Source organism: Sphaerodactylus townsendi, linkage group LG15 (assembly GCF_021028975.2).
Source record: "Sphaerodactylus townsendi isolate TG3544 linkage group LG15, MPM_Stown_v2.3, whole genome shotgun sequence".
NCBI classification, from domain to species: domain Eukaryota; kingdom Metazoa; phylum Chordata; class Lepidosauria; order Squamata; family Sphaerodactylidae; genus Sphaerodactylus; species Sphaerodactylus townsendi.
In genome coordinates, this window is record NC_059439.1 from 32,768,919 (window position 1) to 32,794,449 (window position 25,531).

General features: G+C 44.4%; 3 protein-coding genes across 3 annotated transcripts; 2 read left to right on the top strand and 1 right to left on the bottom strand.

The window, feature by feature from the left end:
• The first annotated feature begins 4,498 nt into the window (after positions 1-4,498).
• LOC125444326 (olfactory receptor 5V1-like) lies at positions 4,499-5,470 on the top strand. Its single transcript, XM_048516753.1, has one exon. The coding sequence runs from the start codon at positions 4,505-4,507 to the stop codon at positions 5,468-5,470; it is 966 nt and encodes a 321-aa protein (XP_048372710.1). The 5' UTR covers positions 4,499-4,504.
• A 4,272-nt stretch (positions 5,471-9,742) lies between these two features.
• LOC125445342 (olfactory receptor 5V1-like) lies at positions 9,743-13,415 on the top strand. The gene is made up of 2 exons (XM_048518387.1): positions 9,743-9,897; positions 12,325-13,415. Exon 2 carries the CDS (start codon positions 12,344-12,346, stop codon positions 13,301-13,303), a length of 960 nt encoding a protein of 319 aa, XP_048374344.1. The 5' UTR covers positions 9,743-9,897; positions 12,325-12,343; the 3' UTR covers positions 13,304-13,415.
• Positions 13,416-18,566: 5,151 nt separating this feature from the next.
• LOC125444327 (olfactory receptor 10P1-like) lies at positions 18,567-19,511 on the bottom strand. The gene has a single exon (XM_048516754.1). It carries the CDS (start codon positions 19,509-19,511, stop codon positions 18,567-18,569), a length of 945 nt encoding a protein of 314 aa, XP_048372711.1.
• Between the last annotated feature and the right edge of the window lie 6,020 nt (positions 19,512-25,531).

Below are 25,531 nucleotides of genomic sequence, written 5' to 3' on the forward strand. Positions count from 1 at the left end.
GGGAGATGATGACACCATCTTCAAACTAATGGATCTGAAGTCCTCAGACCCTCTGTAGGAGTCATTTATGTCAAGATTATGTCTTCAGCCTAGGCCGAATTTTCAGTCAAGATGCCCCATGGTAGATCCAGGTAGTATGTCTGCCACAGTGGTTTTTGCCTTGCTGTCGATTCTTCCCTGCTACCTGGTTCTTCGTGGGATTCAAGGCAGGGCTGGCGCATTATGCCCCAAATATTTCTTCACGAGCCCGGTGCTTCTCCATTTGCACCGTGAGCTCACCCCCTTCACTCCCACTATTTTAGTTTTTTAAAACTTTGAACACAAAACAGATGCTGGGAATTGGTGCCCTCGGGCGCCCCTCCTGACTAAAATCCTTGAATGTGTTACCGCGCTGCCTGGGTAACTTTTATTTCCCCAGATCCGCCAGCTCTCAGCAGCGCAGAGGAACAGAAACAGGACCCGACACAGCGAGAATATTGAAAATAATAATGAGTTTATTGAGATGCTGACCTACGTGTCAGCACCTCCACACCACGGCAACTGTGCTGCCTAGCAGCTCTACAGCAACTTTTATACATAGTCTCCCATCCGGGAAATCCGGGAGGGTACAGGGCAACCTACAACCATTCATTCACAAATACATGGGAACCAATCATTCATCTACAAATACATAGGAACCAATTAGAGTCCAGAGGGCAGTCCCTTCTCGAATTTCGCGGCAGAAGCAGGGCGAGGCGATGACGTAGGTACAGGCGGGAAAAACACAAAAGAGTCCTTTGGGTGCTTGGGACCGGGAAACGAAACCTAACGACGACAGCACCCTTATCTGCCTGCTGGTGGGATTAAGGCAGATGGAGGCACTTCTTCCGGGGTTCCTTTTGTCGACGTCCATTCAGGGTTTTTACAAATGAAAGGGACATGCCCAGGTGGAGCAGGGGTGGATTCCTGCCTTGAGCAAAGGAGGTTCCATGCAGACACAAATACAAAACACAACAGTAATTCCTACATTCTACCTAATACAACTTGTTCCTATCTAACTTATAAAGAAATCAAACATAATTTCACCTTTATTTAAAAACAAGATCAGAAATGGAATAAATCATTTCTGACTCCGCTATCAAATGTGCGATGGAATCGCCATCCCCCTCCCATCTGAAATCGAAATCTAAAATCCTTGCGTGTGCGAGAGAATCACTGCCCTCCTGTTTGCGGCGCCTGCACAGGCCGCTTCTCTGCCCAAAATTTCTCCCTCCTTTCTAAAAACCAAGGTTTAGGACAGACAGACAGAAGAATCGTGTGTGGTTTGAAGAAGTTTCTTTGCCTTATAGAACTGGGTGGTTCAAACTGGCTTAGATTCCTTCCATAAGACTAGATAAATTCATGGAGGGTAGGTCTACTGATGGCTATCTATGAAACACCCATGAAACACCCATGTTGCAAGGCAGTGTACTTCTGAACACCAGCTGTTGGGGGAGGACAGGAAATGACTCACGGCTCCAAGACAGAACACATTATTTGGATACAGGAAGTCCCCTATACAGTCTGTTATATCTCCACTGAAGGAACTACAGTTCGAAGAAACTTGGAAATGCTATGGGAAAAGATCCCTATTCTCTGTTAATTAACACATCAGGGGCCCCTTCCGCACACGCAAAATAATCCGTTTTCAAACCACTTTCACAACGGTTTGCAAGTGGATTTTGCTATTCCGCACAGCTTCAAAGAGCACTGAAAGCAGTTTGAAAGTGCATTATTCTACATGTGCGGAATGAGCCAGGGAGAAGGTTAGACTTGAGACTTTCTTGAAACCAGCTAGATTTCTTTATGGAAGGGTTCTGTTCTTTGATTCAGTCACATGATCTTGCTCATACGATCTGTTTTGGTCCAGCCCCCGTACAGGTTTACCATTTAAGTCAAGTAGGCTAAAGACATACTCGAGACATAAATTACTCCTACAGAGGGTCTGAGGACTTTAGATTCATTCGTTTGAAGATGGTGTCATCATCTCCCATTATTGTCCTGAAGAGGTTATCAGAGGCCAGCTTCCTGGCACAGAAATACTTGGAATTGGCACCATCCTCATTTCTTTTAACTCTCCCTTTGGGGCCCATTTAGGAGGGGGGAAATGTGTGGTCCTTATTCTTTTTATATCAGTGATTGCTAATGAGTTATCTCATTGTGCTTTGATAGTCTCCACGGTTTGCATTCTGGGATTTATAAGTGCAGATAATTTTCAGGCAATTCACATACCGCTCTTCAGTGTTCATCATGGAAAATGCAGAAGAGGCTATGTTCCTGCAACCTGGGGCAGCTGGATTCTATTTTGCATATCCTTCTCCACTGCCCATTATATCAGGAATTAAGATCCAGCTTATTAATGCAGGTCATTGATCTTATCGAGGCCCACCCAGAGCCAGATAAAGTAACTATTCTTTTAAACTGTAATGATTTCAATGGTTGTCTTGCAGTGGCCAAGTTCCTGGCCGAGGTCTGTAAACTGAATTCTTGATCAATGTGATGTTATCTTTACCATTTTAACTGTATTTTAAATTGGTCTGTTTTGTATGCCAGTAAAGGCTATCGAATCGAAATACAGAAGTGGTTTATAGGGACAACTAGGGTGACTCCGTCAGGGGCTGGCAATTCCTTTGTGCTTCCAACAAACACTCTTACAGGAGACAGGTTTACGAGATGAGAAGAATGCTTGTTAGTCTACATTTGGAGGAATAGACACAAGCCCTTCATCTTTAGCGAGTTTTACTGGTTCTTTGAAACAGATCCACTATGACTGAGACTTACGGAACAAGCAGGATTCCTAAAAAGCAGGAGGAATATGGGAATGGAAGAGGTACTCAGAATGTTCTGGGCAGGATACTCAGAATAATAGAAACATGTGGATGGACTCTCACCCAGCTTTGTGAGTTGATTGGAAATCTGCTCCTGCAGACAGTTTCCACTAAGAGCTCACATGGATTAAAAATAAGCACCCACGGCACCTTAGGTAGACAATATCATGCCTCAAGAATGTTCAGAGGTGCATCTTTTGGGACTCACGGGCAGGCAGTTTGGGGAAAAAAATTGAATTGTGTTTGTATCTATGATATTAGCTATGTGAATACCATGTGTGCAATAGTGGAAAGACTCATCTAAATCTACCGGTAAATTTTGGTTGCTGTAGCTGTTGGAATTGGCGGAGGAGGCAAAAATCACTTCTTTGATTAGAGAAAAGAATCCGTCAAGCTGTACTGACAAATTGGGAACCCTTCATGGAAACACTATTTGTGTAAGATGGAAAAAGTCCTGAACTGATGACTTGTGATTTTAAGGAGTAGAAGATTAAGGATGTGGCTACACTACCAGTAGGACCTTGTACGAATATTCGGCCTTGTACGAATAACATGAATGGCAGAGCTGTTCCAAACGGCTGCGTATGCATTCCGGCTTCCCGCTGCTGAAGAGATCAAAGCAAGGAGGTGCAGGGAATTTTAGTCCAAAGCAGGGCTTTTTTTTTTGGGGTGGCCATATTCACTGGTACTGAGGACCAGCACCCATTTTCAGTGTAAAGTGGGATAAACAGCAAAGTAAGTAAATAAATATGGTTCAGCTGACTTGAAACCATTTTCCTTTTTTCCACTTGCATGTGTGTTGTTTACGTGTTCAAAAAGCGACTGGAGACCTGTGTGAAGTTCTTCCAGTTCTTTTTTTAAAAATATATGTTTATTTCAACCACAGTGATACAATACCTTAAAATTCCGTTTCATTTGTATATCAACAGTTATTACAGTATATATCAACTTTCAGAGAAAATTAATATTAACAATAGAACAGTGTGCCAAGCGCCAAAGGATAAAGAAATAGAAAATAAGAAAATAAGAAAAGAGAACAAGGAAAAAGAGGGAGAAAAAAAGAAAAGAAAGACCCCAGGAGAGGGGGGGGGGACTTCCAATTTAAGAGAGATCCCTTATTAGGGGTTGTATTATTACCTTAATAAATATAGCACTTGCTATTTTTTTCCATATATTCATAAGTTAATTGATATTTAACATTGAAGGTACAATAATAATTTGTTTGTTCCATATCTAATTTGTACAAAATCATTTAAAGGTCGCCAAGTTTCTAATATCTTTTCTATATTTCTTTTTTTTAATATAAAGTTCCTCCAGTTCTTCTCCAAAACATTATATAAGTGCCATGTGGAATCCACTTATTTAATGTTTCTGGACCTTCTCATTCCAGACATTAATTGGAAGGGATTTTTTGTTGGCTGTTAGTCACAGGGCACAGTATTGTTTAGGTTGTGTGCGTCTTTGTTTCATGCACCGTGGAAAAAGGTGGTTCCTGAAGCCCATGAGATAGCTCAAAGTAAAAGTGGGGATGGGATTGGGGAATGGTAGTAAATCACAAATGTTGTGTGTAGAAGGTCCATACATAGATCCTCCATCTCTATGAAAACTGATCCATGACTGTGTACCTCTTGCAGGTCAGCTCTGCTCTGAACAAAGAAATGGAGAACAGCACAACAGTGGCAGAATTTATCCTGATGGGAGTCTCCGACCTCCCAGCTGTCCGCTTCTCCTTGTTCGCTGCCTTTTTGTTCATTTATTTGATCACCGTCATGGGAAATGGTACCATCCTTCTGGCCGTAGGAGCGGACTCCCATTTGCACAACCCCATGTATTTTTTCCTCACCAACCTCTCCTTGTTGGACATCTTCTATCCCACAGCCACGGTGCCTAAGATGCTGGAGAGCCTCTTGTCGGAGAATAATATAATTTCCTTTGTTGGCTGCATTCTGCAGGTCTATTTCCTAGTAGCCCTGGCGGGGACTGAGGTCTTCCTTCTGGCTGTCATGGCTTATGACCGTTACGTGGCTGTATGTGACCCCTTGCGATACACAGTCATCATGAGCAAGAAGGCCTGTCTTCAGATGGTTGCTGGCACCTGGATCACGGGCTTCCTCAACTCTTTGCTCCACACGGTGCTGACCTTCACCCTACCTTATTGCAAATCCAATCGAGTCAATCAATATTATTGTGACATTCCACCCATTCTGGCCCTTTCTTGTGGTTCCACCTACTTGGCGGAGATGGTTGTTCTGATTGTTGGGGGCATTTTTGGCGTGGGGTCTTCCCTGGTCACGTTGGTCTCCTATGTCTACATCATCTCCTCCATCCTCAGAATCCGTTCTGCCGAGGGCAAGCGCAAAGCCTTCTCTACCTGTGCCTCTCACCTGATGGTGGTGTGCCTCTTCTATGGGACCGGCATCTTTACTTACATACGCCCTTCTTCTAGCCACCACCCAGACCAGGATAGGCTGGTGAGCATGCTGTATGGTGTGATCACCCCTATGTTGAACCCCTTGATCTACAGCCTTCGGAACAAAGAAGTGAAAGGGGCGTTAAAGAGGGCGATTGTGGGATGGGGCAAGAGAATACTGATTCAAGAAAACACAATATTCTGCATTCCTTAGAAATGAGAAAATCTCATGTTAATACCTGCTGTTTCCATGAACACTTTGACTCTTGCTCTCTAAGCCGAAACTTAAGAGAAATTATACAGTAAATTGCATTTTCTTTCATCCCTTTCTACTCAACCTCATCTTATTTGGTTGTTGCTTATGATTAAAGGAGAGGTGTAATGCTGTATAGTGGTTAGAGAGCCGAATTCAGGAGCATCCAGGAAGCTGGTTGGGTAATTTTGAGCCAGTTATGATCTCCTGGATTATCATACCTTACAGGCTTGTTGTGAGGATCATTGGAAGGGGGGGGGGAGTGAAGGTCACCATGTATATCACCTTGTGACTGTGGTGGAAATGTTGAATCATTCTTTTAAAATAAACTTTGTTCAAGGATCTCCTTGGGTTTTTCCATGTCATAAAACGCCTGGTAAACTTACAGAAGTGAAGGAAATGGATACAAATTGATGTCATAAGCACCGTTTAGATTCTTTTGTGGTGGTAATTTTGTGGTGGACTTAAGGAGAAATTCTTTGGCTCATTCCGCACACGCAAAATAATGCACTTTCAAGCTGCTTTCACAACTGTTTTTGCCATTCCGCACAGCTTCAAAGAGCCCTGAAAGCAGCTTGAAAGTGCATTATTTTGCGTGTGCGGAATGAGCCTTTGTTTCATTTTGACATTCTGTGGATTTGACATTCATGGTGGGGTACATTTGGTCGACAACCCCGAAGAGGAGGTCATAGATGGACTGGAGAGGTTCAGCAAGTGTGTGTATGCATTCTGGGCACTGGGAAAGAAAAGTGATATTGAAATGATACAGAACACCAAAACAACTAGCATATATGATTAAAGGACTCAGTCCTAAATGCTGGCACTGCGGAGATCAGGAGGCATATTATAGCCATATGTGGACGGAATGTATAGAAGTGAAAATTTTTTGGACAACCGTAATGTTATATATCGAGAAACTGGTGAAGATTAATATTGGGATAAATAATGATTTAATGTTCATGGGTGTAATGGAGGATAGAAGGGTAGATAAAAAACATAGCTATATGTATAAACAATGATCAAAGCAGCACATGCAACAATAGCTTTAGGCTGGAAAGAAAAGAAAAAATGGACAATCCAGAAATGGTTGGAATATATCTGGGAACAAGTGACACTGGACATTTTCAAAATAATAACAAAGAATAAACTGTGGCAAGATAAACAGAGCGAAATCTTGAAGGTATGGACCATTTATGCGGATTGGATGAAAGAAGCTGGAGTCAATGAGGAGATATGGGAGAAGAGATTACAAAGAATGAACTTACTGCTGTTTGTTTGATAAAACTATGAAGAAAATATAGGGGGAGGGGAAAAAGGGGAAAATGTATTGTTTGAAAACGAATGAAGAAGTGAATTGATATAAAATGGAATATTCAAATGATACAATAAAAAATTTTTTTTAAAAGGAATTGGTCAACAGAAAGGAAGCCAAAGTCACCATCAAGCCCAGCAATGGATTCTGGGCCATCTGGTTGCGGAATGGCAGTGAGTACAAGGCTCTTGACTCTCCATCTAAATGGCTGGCCCTCAAGGACAAACCTCAGAAGGTGGGAGTCTACCTGGATTATGAAGGGGGACAGGTCTCCTTCTACAACGCTGATACCATGGCTCACATCTTCACCTTTTCTGATGCTTTCTCTGAGCCAGTGGCGTAGCTAGGGAAAATGGAGCCCGGGACAAAATCTGAGTTTTGCGCCCCCCCCCCCAATATGGGCAGCAGGGACTCCCCCACCATGACCAAACAGCATTATTTTGCACCAGGTCATCTCAAAGTCACCATCACATTATAGAACATGCCCCAACACACAAATCTGAACACACCCAGGGCTCCCTAGTTTAAACAACATTGAAAGTGATGCTATTTTTTTTGAAGGGGGGAATCCACCCTGAAACAGCATCGCTTTTAATGTTGTTTAAACTAGAGAGCCCAGATTCTCCTTTTAAATCCACCTTAAAGAGAGACTCCGGGCTCTCTAGTTTAAACAACATTGATAGTGATGCTATTTCAAAATATATTTCCCACCCACCCACCCCCCAAACAGCATCATTGTCAATGTTGGTTGTTGTGGGTTTTCTGGGCTGCATGGCTGTGGTCTGGTAGATTTTGTTCCTAATGTTTCACCTGCATCTGTGGCTGGTATCTTCAGAGGTATATCACAGAGAGAAGTCTGTTATACACTGTGTCCAGACTTCTCTTATAACAGACTTCTCTCTGTGATACACCTCTGAAGATGCCAGCCACAGATGCAGGTGAAACGTTAGGAACAAGATCCACCAGACCACGGCCACACAGCCTGTAAAACCCACAACAACCAGTTGAATCTGGTTGTGAAAGCCTTCAACAATATTTTCAATGTTTTTTTTAATCTAGGGAGCCCAGATTCTCCCTTTAAATCCACTCCAAAGGGGGGGGGGATTTAAAGAGAGAACCCAGGGAAAATTTGAGGGTGCCTGTGAGAGCAATGTTTAACCTAACAGTACCAAAATTTTAGACTATCTCTAGGAGACTATCCTGATTATACCACCCAAGTTTAGTGAAGTTTGGTTCAGGGGGTCCAAAGTTATGGACCTTCAAAAGGGTAGCCCCATCTACCATTAGCTCCCATTGGCTTAGCTGGCTTAGATTCCTTTTATAAAACATTAGATAAATTCATTTGGGGTGGGGGTGGGGGGTAGGTCTACAGATGGCTCTATGAAACACCCACGTTCCAAGGCAGTATACCTCTGAAGACCAGCTGTTGAGGGAGGACAGGAAATGACTCAAGGCTCCAAGACAGAACACATTATTTGGATATGGGAAGTCCCATATACATTCCGTTACATCTCCACTGAAGGAACTAGAGGTTGAAAGAATCTTGAAAGAAAAGAAAGAATCTTGAAGGAAAAGATCTCTATTCTCTGTTAATTAACACATCAGGGAGAAGGTTAGACTTGAGACTTTTTTGAAACCAGCTAGATTTCTTCATGGAAGGATTCTGTTCTTTATTCAGTCACACGATCCTGCACATGCGATCTGTTTTGGTTCAGCCAAACATACAGGTACACCATTTTAGTCAACTGGGCTGAAGACATAATCTTGACATAAATGACATAAATGATAGAGCAGTGATGGTGAACCTTTTCGAGACCGAGTGCCCAAATTGCAACCCAAAACCCACTTATTTATCACAAAATGCCAACACAGCAATTTAACCTGAATACTGAGGTTTTAGTTTAGAAAAAACAGTTGGCTCTGAGGTGCGCGTTACTCGGGAGTAAGCTTGGTGGTAGTCAGTGGCTTTGCTTTGAAGCAACCGTGCAACTCTTTGAACGGGTGAATCATGACCCTAGGAGGGTTTACTCAGAAGCAGGCCCCAATGCAAGCAACTGAGCTTACTCTCAGGTAAAGGATCGCGCTTTAGTTCTTCCCATGAAAATCAGTGGGGTTTAACAGTGCTTCCCCCACCCCATGACGGACTCTGTGTGCGCGTGCCCACAGAGCGGGCTCTGAGTGCCACCTCTGGCACCCATGCCATAGGTTTGCCACCAGAGGTTCTCACAGGTTCCTGAGAGTAGGTTACTAATTATTTGTGTGTGCTGAGAGCGGGTTACTAATTGGGGATTTTGCCACGTGATTTTTGCCTTCGTTATGCCCCTCCTGTCAGCAGTAGCGCACAGAACTCTAAGCAGTCTAGCAGGAGGTGCACCAGCATGCGTGGCAGCCTGCGCCTGCGTGCATTCGTTTCCCGCCCAAGGACCGGTGCAGTGGCTGCGTCCTTGCCACAGCCCCGCCCAGGAATGCCCCGCCCCGGAATACTCGGCCACGTCCCCGTCACGCCCCTGCAGACAGTTTGAATCCCACCACCATGGGAACCTGTTACTAAAATTTTTGGATCCCACCACTGTTCGCCCCCACTGCTATAGAGGGTCTGGGGACTTTAGATCCATTAGTTTGAAGATGGTGTCATCATCTCCCATTATTGTCCTGAAGAGGTTATCAGAGGCCAGCTTCCTGGCACAGAAATACTTGGAATTGGCACCATCCTCATTTCTTTTAACTCTCCCTTTGGGGCCCATTTAGGAGGGGGAAAATGTGTGGTCCTGACTATTCTTTTCAGATCAGTGATTGTTACTGAGTTATCTCATTGTGCTCCGATAGCCTCCACAGTTTGCATTCTGGGATTTATAAGCTCTATCAGGTGCGGACAATTTTCAGGCAGTTCACATACCACACTTCAGAGTTCATCGTGGAAAATGCAGAAGTGGTTTATAGGGACCACCGGGTGGCTCTGGCCCCGGCAATTCTTTTGCGCTTCCAACAAACACTCTTACAGATGACAGGTCTCCTAGATGAGAAGAATGCTTGCTAGTCTACATTTGGAGGAATAGACACAAGCCCTTCATCTTGAGTGAGTATTACTGGTTCTTTGAAACAGATCCACAGTGACGTCTAATGACTGAGAGTTACGGAACAAGCAGGATTCATGAAAAGCAGCAGGAATATGGAGAATGGAAGAGGTACACAGAATGTTTTGGACAGGATGCTCAGAATTATAGAAATATGTGGATGGACCCAGCTTTGTGAGTTGATTGGAAAATCTGCTCCTGCAGACAATTTCCACTCAAAGATCACATAGATTAAAAATAAACACCCCCAACACCTTAGGTAGACAATATCATGCCTCAGGAATGTTCATCGGCATATCTTTTGGGACTCTTGGGCAGGCAGTTTGGGGGAAAAAATTGTGTATCTATGATATCAGCTATGTGAATACCATGTGTGCAATAGTGGAAAAACTCATCTATATCTACCTGTAAAGTTTGGTTACTGAAGCTGTTGGCATTGACAGAGGAGGCAATAATTCACTTCTTTGATTAGAGAAAAGAATCCGTCAAACAAATGTGCATCTTTTGGAACTCATGGACAGGCAGTTTGAGGGGGAAATTGAATTTTGTTTGTATCTATGCAAATACCATATGTGCAATAATCGAAAAACTCATCTGTATCTACCGGTAAAGTTTGATTACTGAAGCGGCTGCAATTGGCAAAGGTCTCAAAATTCACTTCTTGGATTAGAGAAAAGAATCTATCTAAATGTACTGACAAAGTGGAAACTCTTGATGGACTATTTGTGTAAGATGGAAAAAGTCCTGAACGGATGACTTGTGATTTTAAGGAGTGGAAGATTAATTTAGCTGTATCAGGAAAAGGTGTGAATCTTATCAAGTTTAACAGTTAAGATTTGATATTGTGTTTGGTTATCATTAAGAATCAAGTGGTAAGCTTTACAATCAACTCTATTTGGGGGGCAGAAGAAATTGGAGGTCTTTTATGTTCATTTTTATGTAATTTGATGTAGGATGTTGGGATTATATGTCTTGATTAATGAAGATTAATCATAGAACAAAACATTGTTCCGTAGGGCTGAATTCATTGCTGTACAAAGTGTTATTCGGACAAAGCCAAGCTTAAATTCGAAAAATAAGCATAAGCATAAGCATTTTTATTGTCATTGTGCACGCACAACGAAATTTACAGCAGCATTCCTCGATGCACACAATTTCAGACTCATACATCATCCTCACTTTCCCCTTCCTCCACCCATCCCTACACAGCCCCAAATACATCAATATGAAGCAGCGGAGTTTAGCATAGCCACAGCTCTAGAGTAGAAGCTGTCTCTAAGCCTCTTTGTCCTAGTTCTGAGGGCCCTGAACTCGATGCTCATTTTTAAAGTTTAAGCTCGGCCTTGTATGAATAACGCGAATGACAGAGCAGTTCCAGATGACTACGTATGCTTTTCTGGCTTCCTGACGCTGAAGAGAACAAAGCAAGGGTGCCTTCCGCACATGCAAAATAATGCGTTTTCAAACCACTTTCACAACAGTTTGCAAGTGGATTTTGCCATTCTGCACAGCTTCAAAGAGCACGGAAAGCAGTTTGAAAGTGCATTATTCTGCATGTGTGGAAGGAGCCAAGGAGGTGCAGGGAATCTTAGCCAAAAGCAGGCCTTTTTTGGGTGGCCATATTCACCGGTACTGAGGACCAGCACCCATTTTCAGTGTAAAGTGGGATAAACAGCAAAGTAAATAATATGGTTCAGCTGACTTGAACCCATGTTCCATTCGCACGTGTGCCGTTTACGCGTTCAGCAAGCGACTGGAGACCTGGGTGAAGTTCTTCCCCCAATGCTGCATGTAACATCCTGAAGAGGCTATATTTGGGCTGTGGGAATTCACCTATTTAAGGCACGGAAGGTATCCAGACCTTCTAATTCTAGACATAATTTGGAAGGGGATTTTTGTGGGTTCATCACAGGGCACAATATTGTTTTAGGCTGTGTGCATCTGTGTTTCATGCACTGTGGAAAAAGGTGGTTCCTGAAGCCCATGAGATAGCTCAAAGTTAAGGTGACCAGATTGTCACCTTTTTAAACCAGGACGGGGGGCGGCATGGGGGGCTGCCGCACTGCCTTCTGGGGCACTCCCCTGTTTCCCACCTTGTGACAGGGCAGGAAATCGGGGAGCGCCCCAAAAAGCAGTGTGCTCCTGCGGCCGCGGGCATGGGAACAGGGCGGGAAAAGGGGAGTGCCACAGAAGGCAAAATCGGGACAGTTAAAAAACCCCACGGGACACGGGACAGATTGGTTTAAGGCAGGACTGTCCCGCCAAAAGCGGGACATCTGGTCACCTTACTCAAAGTAAAAGTGGGGATAGGATTGGGGAATGGTAGTAAATCACAAATGTTGTATATAGAACGTCTCTATTTCAGTCCATACATAGATCCTCCATTCCTTTGAAAGCTGATCCACGGCTCTGTACCTCTTGCAGGTTAGTTCTGCTCTGAACAGAGAAATGGAGAACAGCACAACGGAGACAGAATTCATCCTAATGGGACTCTCCGACCTCCCAGCTGTCCGCTTCTCCTTGTTCGCTGCCTTTTTGTTCATTTATTTGATCACCGTCATGGGAAATGGTACCATCCTTCTTGCCATAGGAGCGGACTCCCATTTGCACAACCCCATGTATTTTTTCCTCACCAACCTCTCCTTGCTGGACATCTTCTGCCCCACAGCCACGGTGCCTAAGATGCTGGAGAGCCTCTTGTCAGAGAATAATTTAATTTCCTTTGTTGGTTGTGCTCTGCAGCTCTTCTTCCTAGTAGCCCTGGCGGGGACTGAGGGATTGCTCTTGACTGTCATGGGTTATGACCGTTACGTGGCTATATGCGACCCCTTGCGATACACAGTCATCATGAGCAAGAAGGCCTGTCTTCAGATGGTCGCTGGCACCTGGATCACGGGCTTCCTCAACTCTTTGCTCCACACGGTGCTGACCTTCACGCTACCTTATTGCAAATCCAATAGAGTCAATCAATATTATTGCGACATTCCACCCGTTCTGGCCCTTTCTTGTGGTTCCACCTACTTGGCTGAGATGGTCGTTCTGATTGTTGGGGGCTTTTTTGGGGTGGGGTCTTTCCTGGTCACGTTGGTCTCCTACGTCTACATCATCTCCGCCATCCTCAGAATCCGTTCTGCCGAGGGGAAGCGCAAAGCCTTCTCTACCTGCGCCTCTCACCTGATGGTGGTGTGCCTCTTCTATGGGACCACCATCTTCACCTACGTACGCCCCTCTTCCAGCCACCATCCAGACCAGGATAGGCTGGTGAGCATGCTGTATGGGGTGATCACCCCTATGTTGAACCCCTTGATCTACAGCTTTAGGAACAAAGAAGTGAAAGAGGCGTTAAAGAGGGCGATTATGGGATGGGGCAAGAGAAGCGGAGAGAGAGCTAGAGGTTTTTTCTACTGAAGAAAAAAGGTTAAATTAAAGCACTGAGGTTGCTTTGGGAGTGATTAGAGAGTCGAATTCAGGAGTATCCAGGAAACTTGTTGGGTAATTTTGAGCCAGTTATTATCTCTTAGCCTACCTCACAGGGCTGTTGTGATGATCATGGAGGGAGGGAGAATGTCACTATGTACATCATCTTATGACTTTGGTGGAAATGTTGGATAATTTTTTTAATAAACTTTGTTCAAGGATCTCTCTGGATTTTTTTTCCGTGTTATGAAACTGTGCCGCGCCCCGTGAACTTACACAAATGAAGGAAATGGATACCAACTCATATCATCAGTACAGTTGAGATTCTTTTGTGGTGGCAATTCTGGATTTAGGCTGAAATTCTTTGCATAATTTTGACCTTGTATGGATTTTTCTTTGAAGAATAGCGTAATGTGTAAACACTGAACAAAGTATAAATGATGGCTATATGGGTTGCAAATAGTCAGAGCTATTTGGTAGCTAAGCAAGATTGCACAGGTGGTTGATGCCCGGGGGATTGTGTGACAACAGCCACAGGGAATAGATCAGTGATGGCGAACCTTTTCGAGACCGAGTGCCCAAATTGCAACCCAAAACCCACTTATTTATCGCAAAGTGCCAACACGGCAATTTAACCTGAATACTGAGATTGTAGTTTAGAAAAAACAGTTGGCTCCGAGGCTCGCGTTACTCGGGAGTAAACTTGGTGAAGCAACCGTGCAACACTTCAAATGGGTGAATCATGACCCTAGGAGGGTTTACTCAGAAGCAAGCCTCATTGCCAGCAACTGAGCTTACTCCCAGGTAAAGGATCGTGCCCAGGCCAGCCTAGATGTGTGTGTGTGTGTGGGGTGTGTGATTTTTCGCCCCCCCACATGATGAACTGTGCCCGCGTGCCCGCAGAAAGGGCTCTGAGTGCCACCTCTGGCACCCGTGCCATAGGTTCACCACCACTGGAATAGATGTTTAATTGGTTGATTGAGCTCATTTATAATTGGTCATTTTGATTGGAACGCAAGACAAATTTCAAAAACTGAAGATCCCTAAGACCATAAAAACGATAAAGAACAAGGATGCAATTTGGATTCTAATATGGACCATGTGTTTTCTTTTAAGAAATTGCAAAGAGCATATGTAACCCCCATGCCCAGAATGGGTTGAACCAGTAAGGGGGTGGAGACTCAGAGCAGCAGAAAGGCTGCAGAGCTCTTTGGAGGAGACAAGGCTACCAGACTCGGACCTTGGTTGTATAAGCCCTTGACACCTTGTTAAGGGTTTCTTTTTGTGGTTGTAATGGGTGAGAGTTCTCCTGGAAACCTTCATCATGTTGCATCCTGTTCATCAAGCCCTTGGAGTCTTCAGGAGCCAACCCACTTGCAAAGAAGAATTGGACTTGGCAGTATCAGTAGACTGTAACTAGAAGGACTTGAAATGCAACCTGAACAGGACCTTGAATTGTAATGTTAAATGTTGATGTTAATGTTACTTGTAAAGAGAAGTAAACTGTTTTGTTTAAATTTGGTTCTTTGCAACTCCTTCCAAGTGCTGCCCCACAGAACCCACAAGCTGAGGTTACACATACAGAGACTGTCGGGTGGCGGTGGAGATAAATGCTGGGACGCATCCTGTACACCCGCAGCTCCTTTGAGGAAGGGCAAGAGAACAATGCAGTGGATAAATTATAAACATGAAAATGATTGAAATTTTTGGAAGAAAATGATTGAAATTTTTTTTGAAAGAAAATTTTGACACACACACACAAACCCATCATGGGAAGAACTGAGATGATGATTCTGCATTTCCTTTGCACGGAGGTGCTGCCTCACTCACATCACAACTTGATCACCCAGTGTTGTGTGGATCGGAGGCAGCCAGCCAGGAAAAAGAGTGCAAGCAGAGCGGGGAGGTATTTGCGACAGTCAGGGGCGTAACGAGGCAGCCCTGGGCAAACTGTAGCCCTGGGCAAAACCTGAGTTGGATGCCCCCCCCCAATGGGCGGCCACTCCACCACGACCAGATTTTTTTTGCACCAGGACATTGGTGCCTGCAAGGGGTGCATTTTTAGACATATCAGCACCAATATCTCAGCGTATCATCAGGAGACTGTCCTTATGCTACTCCCCAAGTTTGGTGAGGTTTGGTTCAAGGAGTCCAAAGTTATGGACTCCCAAAGGGGGTGCCCCTATCCCCCATTGTTTCCAATGGGAGCTAATAGGAGATGGGGGCTACAGTTTTGAGGGTCCATAACTTTGGCCCCCCTGAATCAAACTGCACCAAACCTGGGGAGTATCACTAGGGCAGTCTCCTTATGAGACCCTGAAAGTTTTGAGACGGTGCCTTCAGAAATGCCCCCCCCCCCCCCCCGTCCTGCAAACCCCACGGACAGCAATACAGAAAACTCAATGCAGAACAAAGATTCTTGGGCAAATTTCTAGGATGTTCCTGCAGGGGGCGCATTTTTGGATGTATCAGCACACAGCTCCCTGAACCAAACCTCACCAAACTTGGGGGGTAGCATAAGGACAGTCTCCTGATGATACGCTGAAATTTTGGCGCTGCTAGCCTAAAAACCGCGCCCCCTGCAGGCCAAAAATGGAAAACCACTAAAATACCCAAAACCGAACCCAGCATTTTGATGCCCCCCACAAGGTGATGCCCTGGGCAGCTGCCCACCTTGCCCAATGGGCATTACGCCACTCTTGGGGTCTCACCCCTGTGTCAAAGACCTTGGCCTCATTCAACAAGCACACAATCATGTGTGGACCGGTCTTCTCCGGATTGAAATCAACATTATTCCAGTCTGGGACGCGCTTGTAGTTCATGCCCTTGGCCACCGGAGAGCAGCAGCAGCGTCCCCAGCGGCTCCCCTGCCCAAAGGGGCTCGGACACTCCACAACCTCGACGTGCGGCCTCGTGCGAAGGTGTCACTTGCTCTTAACCACTAGTCCACGCTGGCATGTACAGGTCTGTTAGTAGCCTCTAACAGACCTGTACATGTTTCATGCCTTTCTCTTTTTCCCTCAGAGCAAAAAAAAAAATAATGATCAGAACTTACAGGGCTTATTTGGAATTTGGTTTATAGTGCTTTTATAATAATTATATAATAGAGATTGGCGCCTACCAACTTTTCTGCTAGTGAAAGAGGGTAGAAGGGCTCAATTTGATCACTTTTTGGCCCAGGGATCCTGGCACTCAAATAAAATCTATTGACAAGTCATACCAACTCATTCATTTTTAACTGATGTGAGATTCTTGGACTGAGGACATTGAAAATAGATGGGCATTATTTTGCAGGCAGATCTCAAAAAGTAGAGTAAATATAGAGGTCTACCCCCATTTCAAAAAATTGAGAGCCCCTGGAGAGGTGGTGGGGTGGGAAAAGGATGGGGTAGGGAGGGAAAGGAGTTTGTAAGCCCCTTTGAGTCTCTTTGCAGGAGAGAAAGGGGGGGGATATAAATCCAAACTCTTCTTCTTTTTCTAGACTCCAAAGCAGCCGTTTTCTCCAGAAGAACTGATCAGGGTCATCAGGTATATTTATATATAGATTCCTGTTTGCAGAGTGACGAGCAGAATGTAGTTTTGTGCGTCACTTTATAATAAGAACAATTGTCTTGGTAAAGACCAGCCTTTTTACCTCAGAAATCATAAACAAAAGAGTTTTACTTATACTGAGAGAGAAATTCAGACTATATGTATATATGCACACACATACAGTAACACTTATACATCAATACATTCACAATTCATCGTTTGGTTACAATGTGGTTTCCACAACTAGTATCATTTACAATATTTCAGTCAGATGGCTTTGCATGGCTTTGGTTTACAGGGCTTTGGTTAACATCTTTCCTCAGCAGAGACAGAGAGCAACTGTTTCCAACTGTCACTTTTAGAATGTTTGCTGAGCTCTCCCAGAATTCCCTGCTGCTGCTGCTGCATGCAAGGCTGTCAAATCCAGCATGGAGATCAGTTGTAATCATGGGAGATCTCCAGGCACCACCTGGAAGTTGGTGACCCTCAGGTTACTTCTATGGAGCCTATCCCTGATTTGCTAATAGCAACCCCCTATGTCATAGGTGTCAAACTCGCGGCCCTCCAGATGTTATGGACTACAGTTCCCATAATTGCTGGCAGGGGATGATGGGAACTGTAGTCCATAACATCTGGAGGGAAGTGAGTTTGAAATCTATGCCCAAAGGTGAGGGTGTCAAATATGTGGCCCAAGAGCCGGCGTTGGTCCATTGAAAGGGCTTATCAGGCCACTGAGCCAGCTGAAGCAGCTCCGCCTCATTCCTGATCTGGCTTGCCCAGAGTTGGAGTTACTTCAGCTGGTCCATGGGCCCGATAAGCTCTCTCAAGGGGTCAGATCTGACCCCCCCCGTGCCACCCTCAGCAGGCTTGCCAGTCCAGGTACCCATCCCGCTCTCAATCTGGCATGGCGAGCCACCTTCCCCAGACCCGTCCTGAGCAAGTCACATGGATATCATATTTGGCCCTTGTAACAAATCCATCCAACTACCAGGCAGCTGCGTAACTACAAGGGGACTGGGGGTGCGCGTTGCACCGGGCGTGCGTCGGGGAGTCAGGTTTGTTTTTTGTGTTTTTTAGTATTTTTCAGTTTTTGGCCTTCGGGGGGCACAGTTTTTAGGCTAGCAGCACCAAAATTTCAGGGAGTTTTCGGGGGACTCTCCTGATGATGCCACCCATTTTTGGTTCAGGGTTTGGTTCAGGGGGTCCAAAGGTATTGGCTCCCAAAAAGGGTGTCCCATCCCCCATTGTTTCCAATGAGAGCTAATAGAAGATGGGGGCTACACCTTTGAGAATCCATAACTTTGGACCCCCTGAACCAAACTTCACCAAACCTGGCTGGTATCATCAGGATAGTCTCCTAAAGATACTCTGCAATTTTGATGCTGCTAGCCTTAAAACTGTGTCACCTGCAGGTCTTAAACTGAAAAAAACACTAAAAAAATACAAAAAACACAAACGAACATTAGGGGAGGAGGGGCAGCAAAACTCAGATTTTGCACCGGGCTCCATTTTCCCTAGCTACACCTCTGCTACCAGGTCCTACAGTTTTCAAGGCAAGAAGTGAACATCTCCAGTTAAAAGAACGAGGCGGTAAGTAATGTGAAAGACTTGGGGTGCTACAGAGGTGCTGCCTGTCTGAGAAGAGAACGTGACCCTTACTAGACCGCTGGTCTGGTTCAGCGAGTTCATGCGTAGGCTCACCCATCCGCCTGTTTGTCTCTCGTTATTGTCTAAGCAAGCCTTTCCTCCTTCCTACCACTTTCATGAAAGCAGCTTTTATCTCTTTATTCCTGAGGCTGTAGATGATCGGATTCAAAGCTGGAATCGCCACTGTGTAGAGGAGGGAAAGGATCCTGTCGCTGTCCAGGGAGTAGATCGACTTCGGTCGAATGTAGGTAAACGTGACAGTCCCGTAAAAGAGAGAAACGACCATGAGATGCGAGGAGCAGGTCGAGAAGCCTTTGCGCCAGTTCTCGGCTCCAGGCATCGTGAGGATGGCGGCTATGATGAGGACGTAGGACAGCAGGATGAGCAGAAATGGTACCGTGATGAAGATCACTGTGACGGTGGCGACCGCTACCTCGTTCTTGAAGGTGTCTGCAGTGGCTAATCTCAGAACGGGCAGAAGATCGCAGAAGAAATGGCTGATTCTGTTAGGCCCGCAGAAAGGAAGAGTGAATATTGAAATGGACTGACCGAAAGCCACTAAAATACCAACGGCCCACGAGATGACGGCTAATTGAACACATCCCCTGGGATCCATGATGCAAGAATACTGCAGGGGCTTGCATATGGCGACGTAGCGGTCATAGGCCATGACGGACAGAAGGCAACACTCGGTGATGCCGAAAAGAATGAAAAAGTACATCTGAACCCCACAACCCACCAAGGATATAGTTTGATGCTCCGACAGTAAATGCTCGAGTGTCTTAGGGACAATGGTAAAAGTGTAGCCCAGTTCTAAAATGGACAAAGTCCGCAGAAAGAAGTACATGGGGGTGTGAAGGGCTGGATCCGTGGAAGCAAGGATCACGATCAGGCTGTTCCCAATTAATGAGGTCAAGTAGAATATTAATATTAGCAAAAAAAGAGGGACTCGCGTAGCCTGGAAATCGGAAAACCCTAAGAAGATTATCTCAGTCACGCAAGATTGGTTGTCTTTCTTCATTTGATCACCCAGATGGATTCCTGGAGAGACTGGAAGCAAAGGGTTGAAGTTTAGTTAGTCCTTTTAACACTTGTCTAGATAATGGTTTTTTTATTGCCAAATTCTGTCGTGAGTAAACTCAGCTGAATTAAGTGGGACTTGCCCAGTGGTGGAATTCAAACACTTTAACAACTGGTTCCAGTGTTGGGATTCAAATAATGTAACAACTGGGGTGCTGTGTGGTTTCCGGGCTGTATGGCCGTGTTCTAGCAGCATTCTCTCCTGACGTTTCGCCTGCATCTGTGGCTGGCATATCTGAAGATGCCAGCCACAGATGCAGGCGAAACGTCAGGAGAGAATGCTGCTAGAACACGGCCATACAGCCCGGAAACCACACAGCACCCCAGTGATTCCAGCCATGAAAACCTTCGACCGTACAATGTAACAACTGGTTTTAATAATGTAATAATGTATAACCAATTATAATCAATTAATTAATTAATACTGTATAATCAATTAATAATCAAATAATGTAACAACCGTTTTAACAACCGGTTCTGCCAAAGTGGTGCAAACCAGCTGAATCCCACCACTGGACTTACCCACTCATAAGTAAGCGCATAACTGCAACCTTCATATTAAGGAATTATGGTTTGTGTGACTGCAGAGCTGTCTGGAAGAATATGGCAACTGACTTTGAATCTGTACACATTTATCAGAACTTCCCCCCTCCTGTTAGATGTCTAAACATGTATGTTGTTGTAAGATCTGCATAGCTGTTGAATATGAAGTGCCATCCATTGATTTGTTCACATTATTAATATTTCAAGTATGTTATCCATAACAAGTAAAAAACCCTGTAGTAAATAGGTAGTATGCAACTTGGTGGCATTGAACCCATGCACAATCATTCCAACATGTTCTCGTTCCCACTCCCCTCACGCCACACTGCCAATCCTTTTGGGAGGAGACCGAGATAAAATAAGGTGTTCAGTAGATCTACCTTTTCTCCATCATGTTTGCATTTTGCCATCTTCTCCACACTGTGATCCTATCACTTCCTTGTTCTTCCTTTCGGTACAGACACAACCAAATAACCCCCCTTTTATTGTTTTTAACTTCTCTAGTAAGTCTGAGCTCATTTTGTGTGTTCGCTTTTCTGACTTTCTCTCTACGCATCCTAGTGGTTTGAATTCCTCTTTGGTGACCCCCCCCTTTCCATTTATTGTACAAGTTCCTTTTTAAATCTTAGCTCAGTTGAAAGTTCTTTGGACATCCATCCTGGTTTCTTTCATTTTCCCTCTTCGTTGCAACGGTTCAAAATTAAGAACTAGCCTGCTGGATCAGACCAGAGTCCATCTAGTCCAGCACTCTGCTACTCGCAGTGGCCCACCAGGTGCCTTTGGGAGCTCACATACAGGCTGTGAAAGCAATGGCCTTCTGCTGCTCCTGCTCCTGAGCACCTGGTCTGCTAAGGCATTTGCAATCTGAGATCAAGGAGGATCAAGATTGGTAGCCATAAATTGACTTCTCCGCCATAAATCTGTCCAAGCCCTTTTTAAAGCTATCCAGGTTAGTGGCCATCACCACCTCCTGTGGCAGCATATTCCAAACACCAATCACACATTGCGTGAAGAAGTGTTTCCTTTTATTAGTCCTAATTCTTCCCCTCAGCATTTTCAATGAATTCCCTCTGGTTCTAGTATTGTGAGAAAGAGAGAAAAATGTCTCTCTGTCAACATTTTCTACCCCATGCATAATTGTATAGACTTCAATCATATCCCCCCTCAGACGTCTCCTCTCCAAACTAAAGAGTCCCAAACGCTGCAGCCTCTCCTCATAAGGAAGGTGCTCTAATCCTTCAATCATCCTTGTTGCCCTTCTCTGTACTTTTTCTATCTCTTAGATATCTGTTTTGAGATGTGGCGACCAGAACTGAACACAGTACTCCAAGTGCGGTCGCACCACTGCTTGATATAAGGGCATGACAATCCTTGCAGTTTTATTATCAACTCCTTTCCTAATGATCCCCAGCATAGAGTTTGCCTTTTTCACAGCTGCCATGCATTGAGTTGACATTCCCATGGAACTATCAACTAAGTCGCCCAAATCCCTTTCCTGGTCTGTGACTGATAGCACTGACCCTTGTAGCGTGTATGTGAAGTTTGGATTTTTTGCCCCTATGTGCATCACTTTGCATTTTGCTACATTGAACTGCATTGAACCTTCAATATGTCTCACCAGAGCTGAGTTTATTCTGGGTAATCATATGCTATAGGACAGTGGTGGCAAACCTATGGCACGGGTGCCAGAGGTGGCACTCAGAGCCCTCTCTGTGGGCACACACAAACAGAGTGCCCCCACACACATCTAGGCTGGCCTGGGCATGATCCTTTACCTGGGAGTAAGCTTGGTTGCTGGCAATGGGGCTTGCTTCTGAGTAAACCCTCCTAGGATCGTGATTCACCCATTTGAAGCATTGCACGGTTGCTTCACTAAGCTTACACTGAGTAACGTGTGCCTTGGAGCCAAACGTTTTTTCCAAACTAAAACCTCAGTATTCAGGTTAAATTGCCGTGTTGGCACTGCAATAAATAAGTGGGTTTTGGGTTGCAATTTGGGCACTCGGTCTTGAAAAGGTTTGCCATCACTGCTATAGGAGGAGGGTGGGCTAGTTTGGTGGATTATGCTGGACTATGGAAGGATAACGTATGATCTAAATTTCTGCACCCTCCAATCAAAATAGGTCAAAGTACCCTCCAAATGCTGAAACAAAAAAGCCGAATTTCTACTTCAAGATAAGCTAACTTCAAAATAAGTTAACAAATAACCCCACCATTTCGCAAGCAAGCAGGAAAGCAACCAGCCGCATCCTTAGCTAGTTTAGGATAAACTGAGAGCTTATCAGTCTGATAACTTTTCAACAGACCACAACGGTCCACCAAATAAAAATGGGAATGTCTCTAACACTCATGTGAAAATCCAAGCACTGGCAATGCTTCTGGTATGGATATCAATATATTTGCTCCTACCTTTCTCCTGACAATTCTTTGTCTGTAAACATCAGGTTTTTAAGCAGGGACAGGAAGAGAGTTTTTTAAAAGTCCACCGGATCGGGAATTCCAAAGAGACAAGGTGGCTGTTTTTAATTCTTCTCCAAAGTCGTATGGGAGAGCCATTCATAATTGTAACGGGGTTTGATAACTGGATGGTTGGGGAGAATCACTCCAAAGATTCCCGAGAGGAAAGAAAATCCACACTGTTGCTATTTTCTACCTCCTGAACAATCTTCCTGATGAGCTGATGATTGTTTGCCAGTACCTGCCTCTGCGTGGGCTAGGGGAGTTATGGGAGAACTGTGACTAGCCCAAGGTTGCCCAACAGGCTTCATGTTGAGGAGTGAAGAATTGAACCTGGCCCTCCAGATTAGACTGTGCTGCTCTTAACCACCACTCCTTCCATACACCTCCCCCCGCAAAGGCTCTTTGCTCAGGTGGTAACAACTTACTGGTGGTCCCTGCCCCGAAAAATATCTGCCTGTTCTCAACAGGGGCCAGAACTTTCTTGGCCCTGGCCCCAGTCTGGTGGGCACCTCTGTCACGTGAGACCCAGGCCCTGTGCAACATTACAGTTTTGCAGGGCCTGCTAGACAGAGCTGTTTCACCAGGCCTGTGGTTGAAAATAGCAGTGGTGTCCAACTGGCTGGCCAGCTTCCCCTTCCTCTCTCTCCTTTTCTGTATGTCTTTTTATTGGTTCTTTGTTTTGCATAATTAGTTCATTTCCTCACTGATTGGTTATTATCAGTAACTAAGTCACCAGGATTATTATCAGTAATTAAGGTACTAGGTATTGCAACTGTTAATTTTAGTAGTGTGGCTTGGTTGCTGTACAAGAAGAAGAGTTGGATTTATATCCCCCCCTTTCCTGTAAGGAGACTCAAAGAGTCTTACAATCTCCTTTCCCTTCCCCCCCTCCCCCAACAAATACCCTGTGGAGTGGGTGGGACTGAGAGAGCTCTGAAGAACTGTGACTAGCCTGAGGTCACCCAGCTGGCGTGTGTTGGCAGTGCACAAGCTAATCTGGTTCACCAGATAGTCCTCCACAGCTCAAGTTGCAGACCAGGGAATCAAACCCGGTTCTCCAGATTAAAATGCACTACTCCAGATTAAAATGCACCTACTACACCATGCTGTAATCTGTCCTGAGCTCGCCTTGCATGGAAAGTCAGCCTGTAAATCCAATAGATTTAATATATATATCATGGTGTCGTGTAAAAGTGGAATCCCATTTTTACAACCTGTTTTCCTTACCAGGGCATCTATTTCTTAGTAGGGTTTTGGCCAATTGCATTTGTGTTGCTATTTCTCCAGTAATGCCATTTGCTCATTGTTTCAATTAATGTGTTTTTCACCCGACAGCACACTGCATCATAGCTTTTGTAGTCTTACGGGTGTATAAAGAGTTGTTTCTGTAAAGAATCGTTTCAATAGTCATACTTCAAAGAAACAGTTACATTCTGGGACTGTAACATTCCACAGTTGTGGAAGAAGGAGAAGAAGTTGAAATAATGTCAACCGAGGCTGAATTCTAGCCCCATTACTGAATTTTGTGTTTTTTCTGCATTCCTGGCACACATACAGTCTTGTGTATAAATAGCATATACAAGCAACATGGCTGTGTATGGTTTTTCACTGGCAGGCTCCAACTGTGCAGCTGATTGGCACTACCAACGTATCCTCCAATAGTTCATGACATGTAGGCCACATGTAGGCCACACTGATTTAGTTCTGATTTAGCAGAAGTTGCTCCTGGTCTCAGACTTAAAATGTTGATGTTTTCAGTGTTTCCTATGGCTTACAATGTCCTTGTCCATGGCTGTGACATCACTGCAATCCAGCCAATGGCAGTGAAAGACAACATGACCCTTGTATCCCCTTTAACTCATTTTGATAGCAGCCATTTCTGTCTGATGGCTCTTGTTCCTTATTAGCTGTGAACATACAAGTGAGTCATAATAAACGACAAGATAAAACTGTGCGTAAAAAGTTTAATTCCTCTTATCATTTTATGCTTGTTATCCATAGCAACACTTTCCAAGAAGTGGAAAGTTTTCACAATTAGTTGCAGGGAGGGGTGCTTCGTAACAGTTAATGAGATCCAAGTCTGTTGAGGCCGGTTACTGAATTATTCCTTGCCTGCAAATCATTTCCCTAGTAAAATGATGTTCGTGTTACAATAACGAGGTCCAAAGTGATCAATTGAGTGCGCTCCTTGTGGAGAGAACCAAAAGCTCTGATTAAGCTCTGGAGGAATTAGATCAGTGGCGCTCTAGAGGAATGAAATCAAGAGCTGCAACAAATTTTGTTGTCAAGCTAATGGGTTCTTTGGAGATCTATTAGCAGAGGCACACTTGGGCAACATAGCTCCCGGCTAGAGATCCCACGCGGCAGCAACGAGAAAGGAAATGTCAACCCTTAAGGACGGACAAGAGAAATAAATTCTGTGTCAATCAACAATGCAATGTGGTTGTGTGTGTTTGGAGAGAGGGCAATCCTCACACAGAATTTCAGTTCTCATGACTTCCAATTAATTTGGAAATTCCACCTTTTAAGGACAGTAACATTTGCTTGAGAACTATGGTGAACAGAATCTGAACAAGAGGGTAGGTATCTCCCCTGTATTGTCAAGGTCTCTAAAACACAGTCAGGAGAGATAGACATGGTAAAATAAAATTTAAATTGTGGATTTTTCTTTAAAAAACCTCTAGCTCTCTTTATCAATGTTCCTGTTGAGTACTTTACAGTCAGCCTTTTGACCATAGAAAGCAATCCGTTCATTCATTGGAGCTGTCCTTGGTGCTGAAGGGGATGTATAATTGTGCAACATTAGACCCAGCACAAAACCTATATCTCCACCACAAAATTAAACACATATTGACAGATCAAACCCCTACTTGTCAGGAAGTGGAAGGAGGACCAAAGAATGGATAAGGAAACATATGGGGAAAAAAGGATAATGGAATACAATTAATGACACCTGTC

What these genes read in the sequence shown, in the direction of transcription:
- LOC125445342 (XM_048518387.1), top strand. Translation starts at nt 12,344, where the DNA reads ATGGAGAACAGCACAACGGAGACAGAATTCATCCTAATGGGACTCTCC.
- LOC125444326 (XM_048516753.1), top strand. Translation starts at nt 4,505, where the DNA reads ATGGAGAACAGCACAACAGTGGCAGAATTTATCCTGATGGGAGTCTCC.
- LOC125444327 (XM_048516754.1), bottom strand. Translation starts at nt 19,511, where the DNA reads ATGAAGAAAGACAACCAATCTTGCGTGACTGAGATAATCTTCTTAGGG.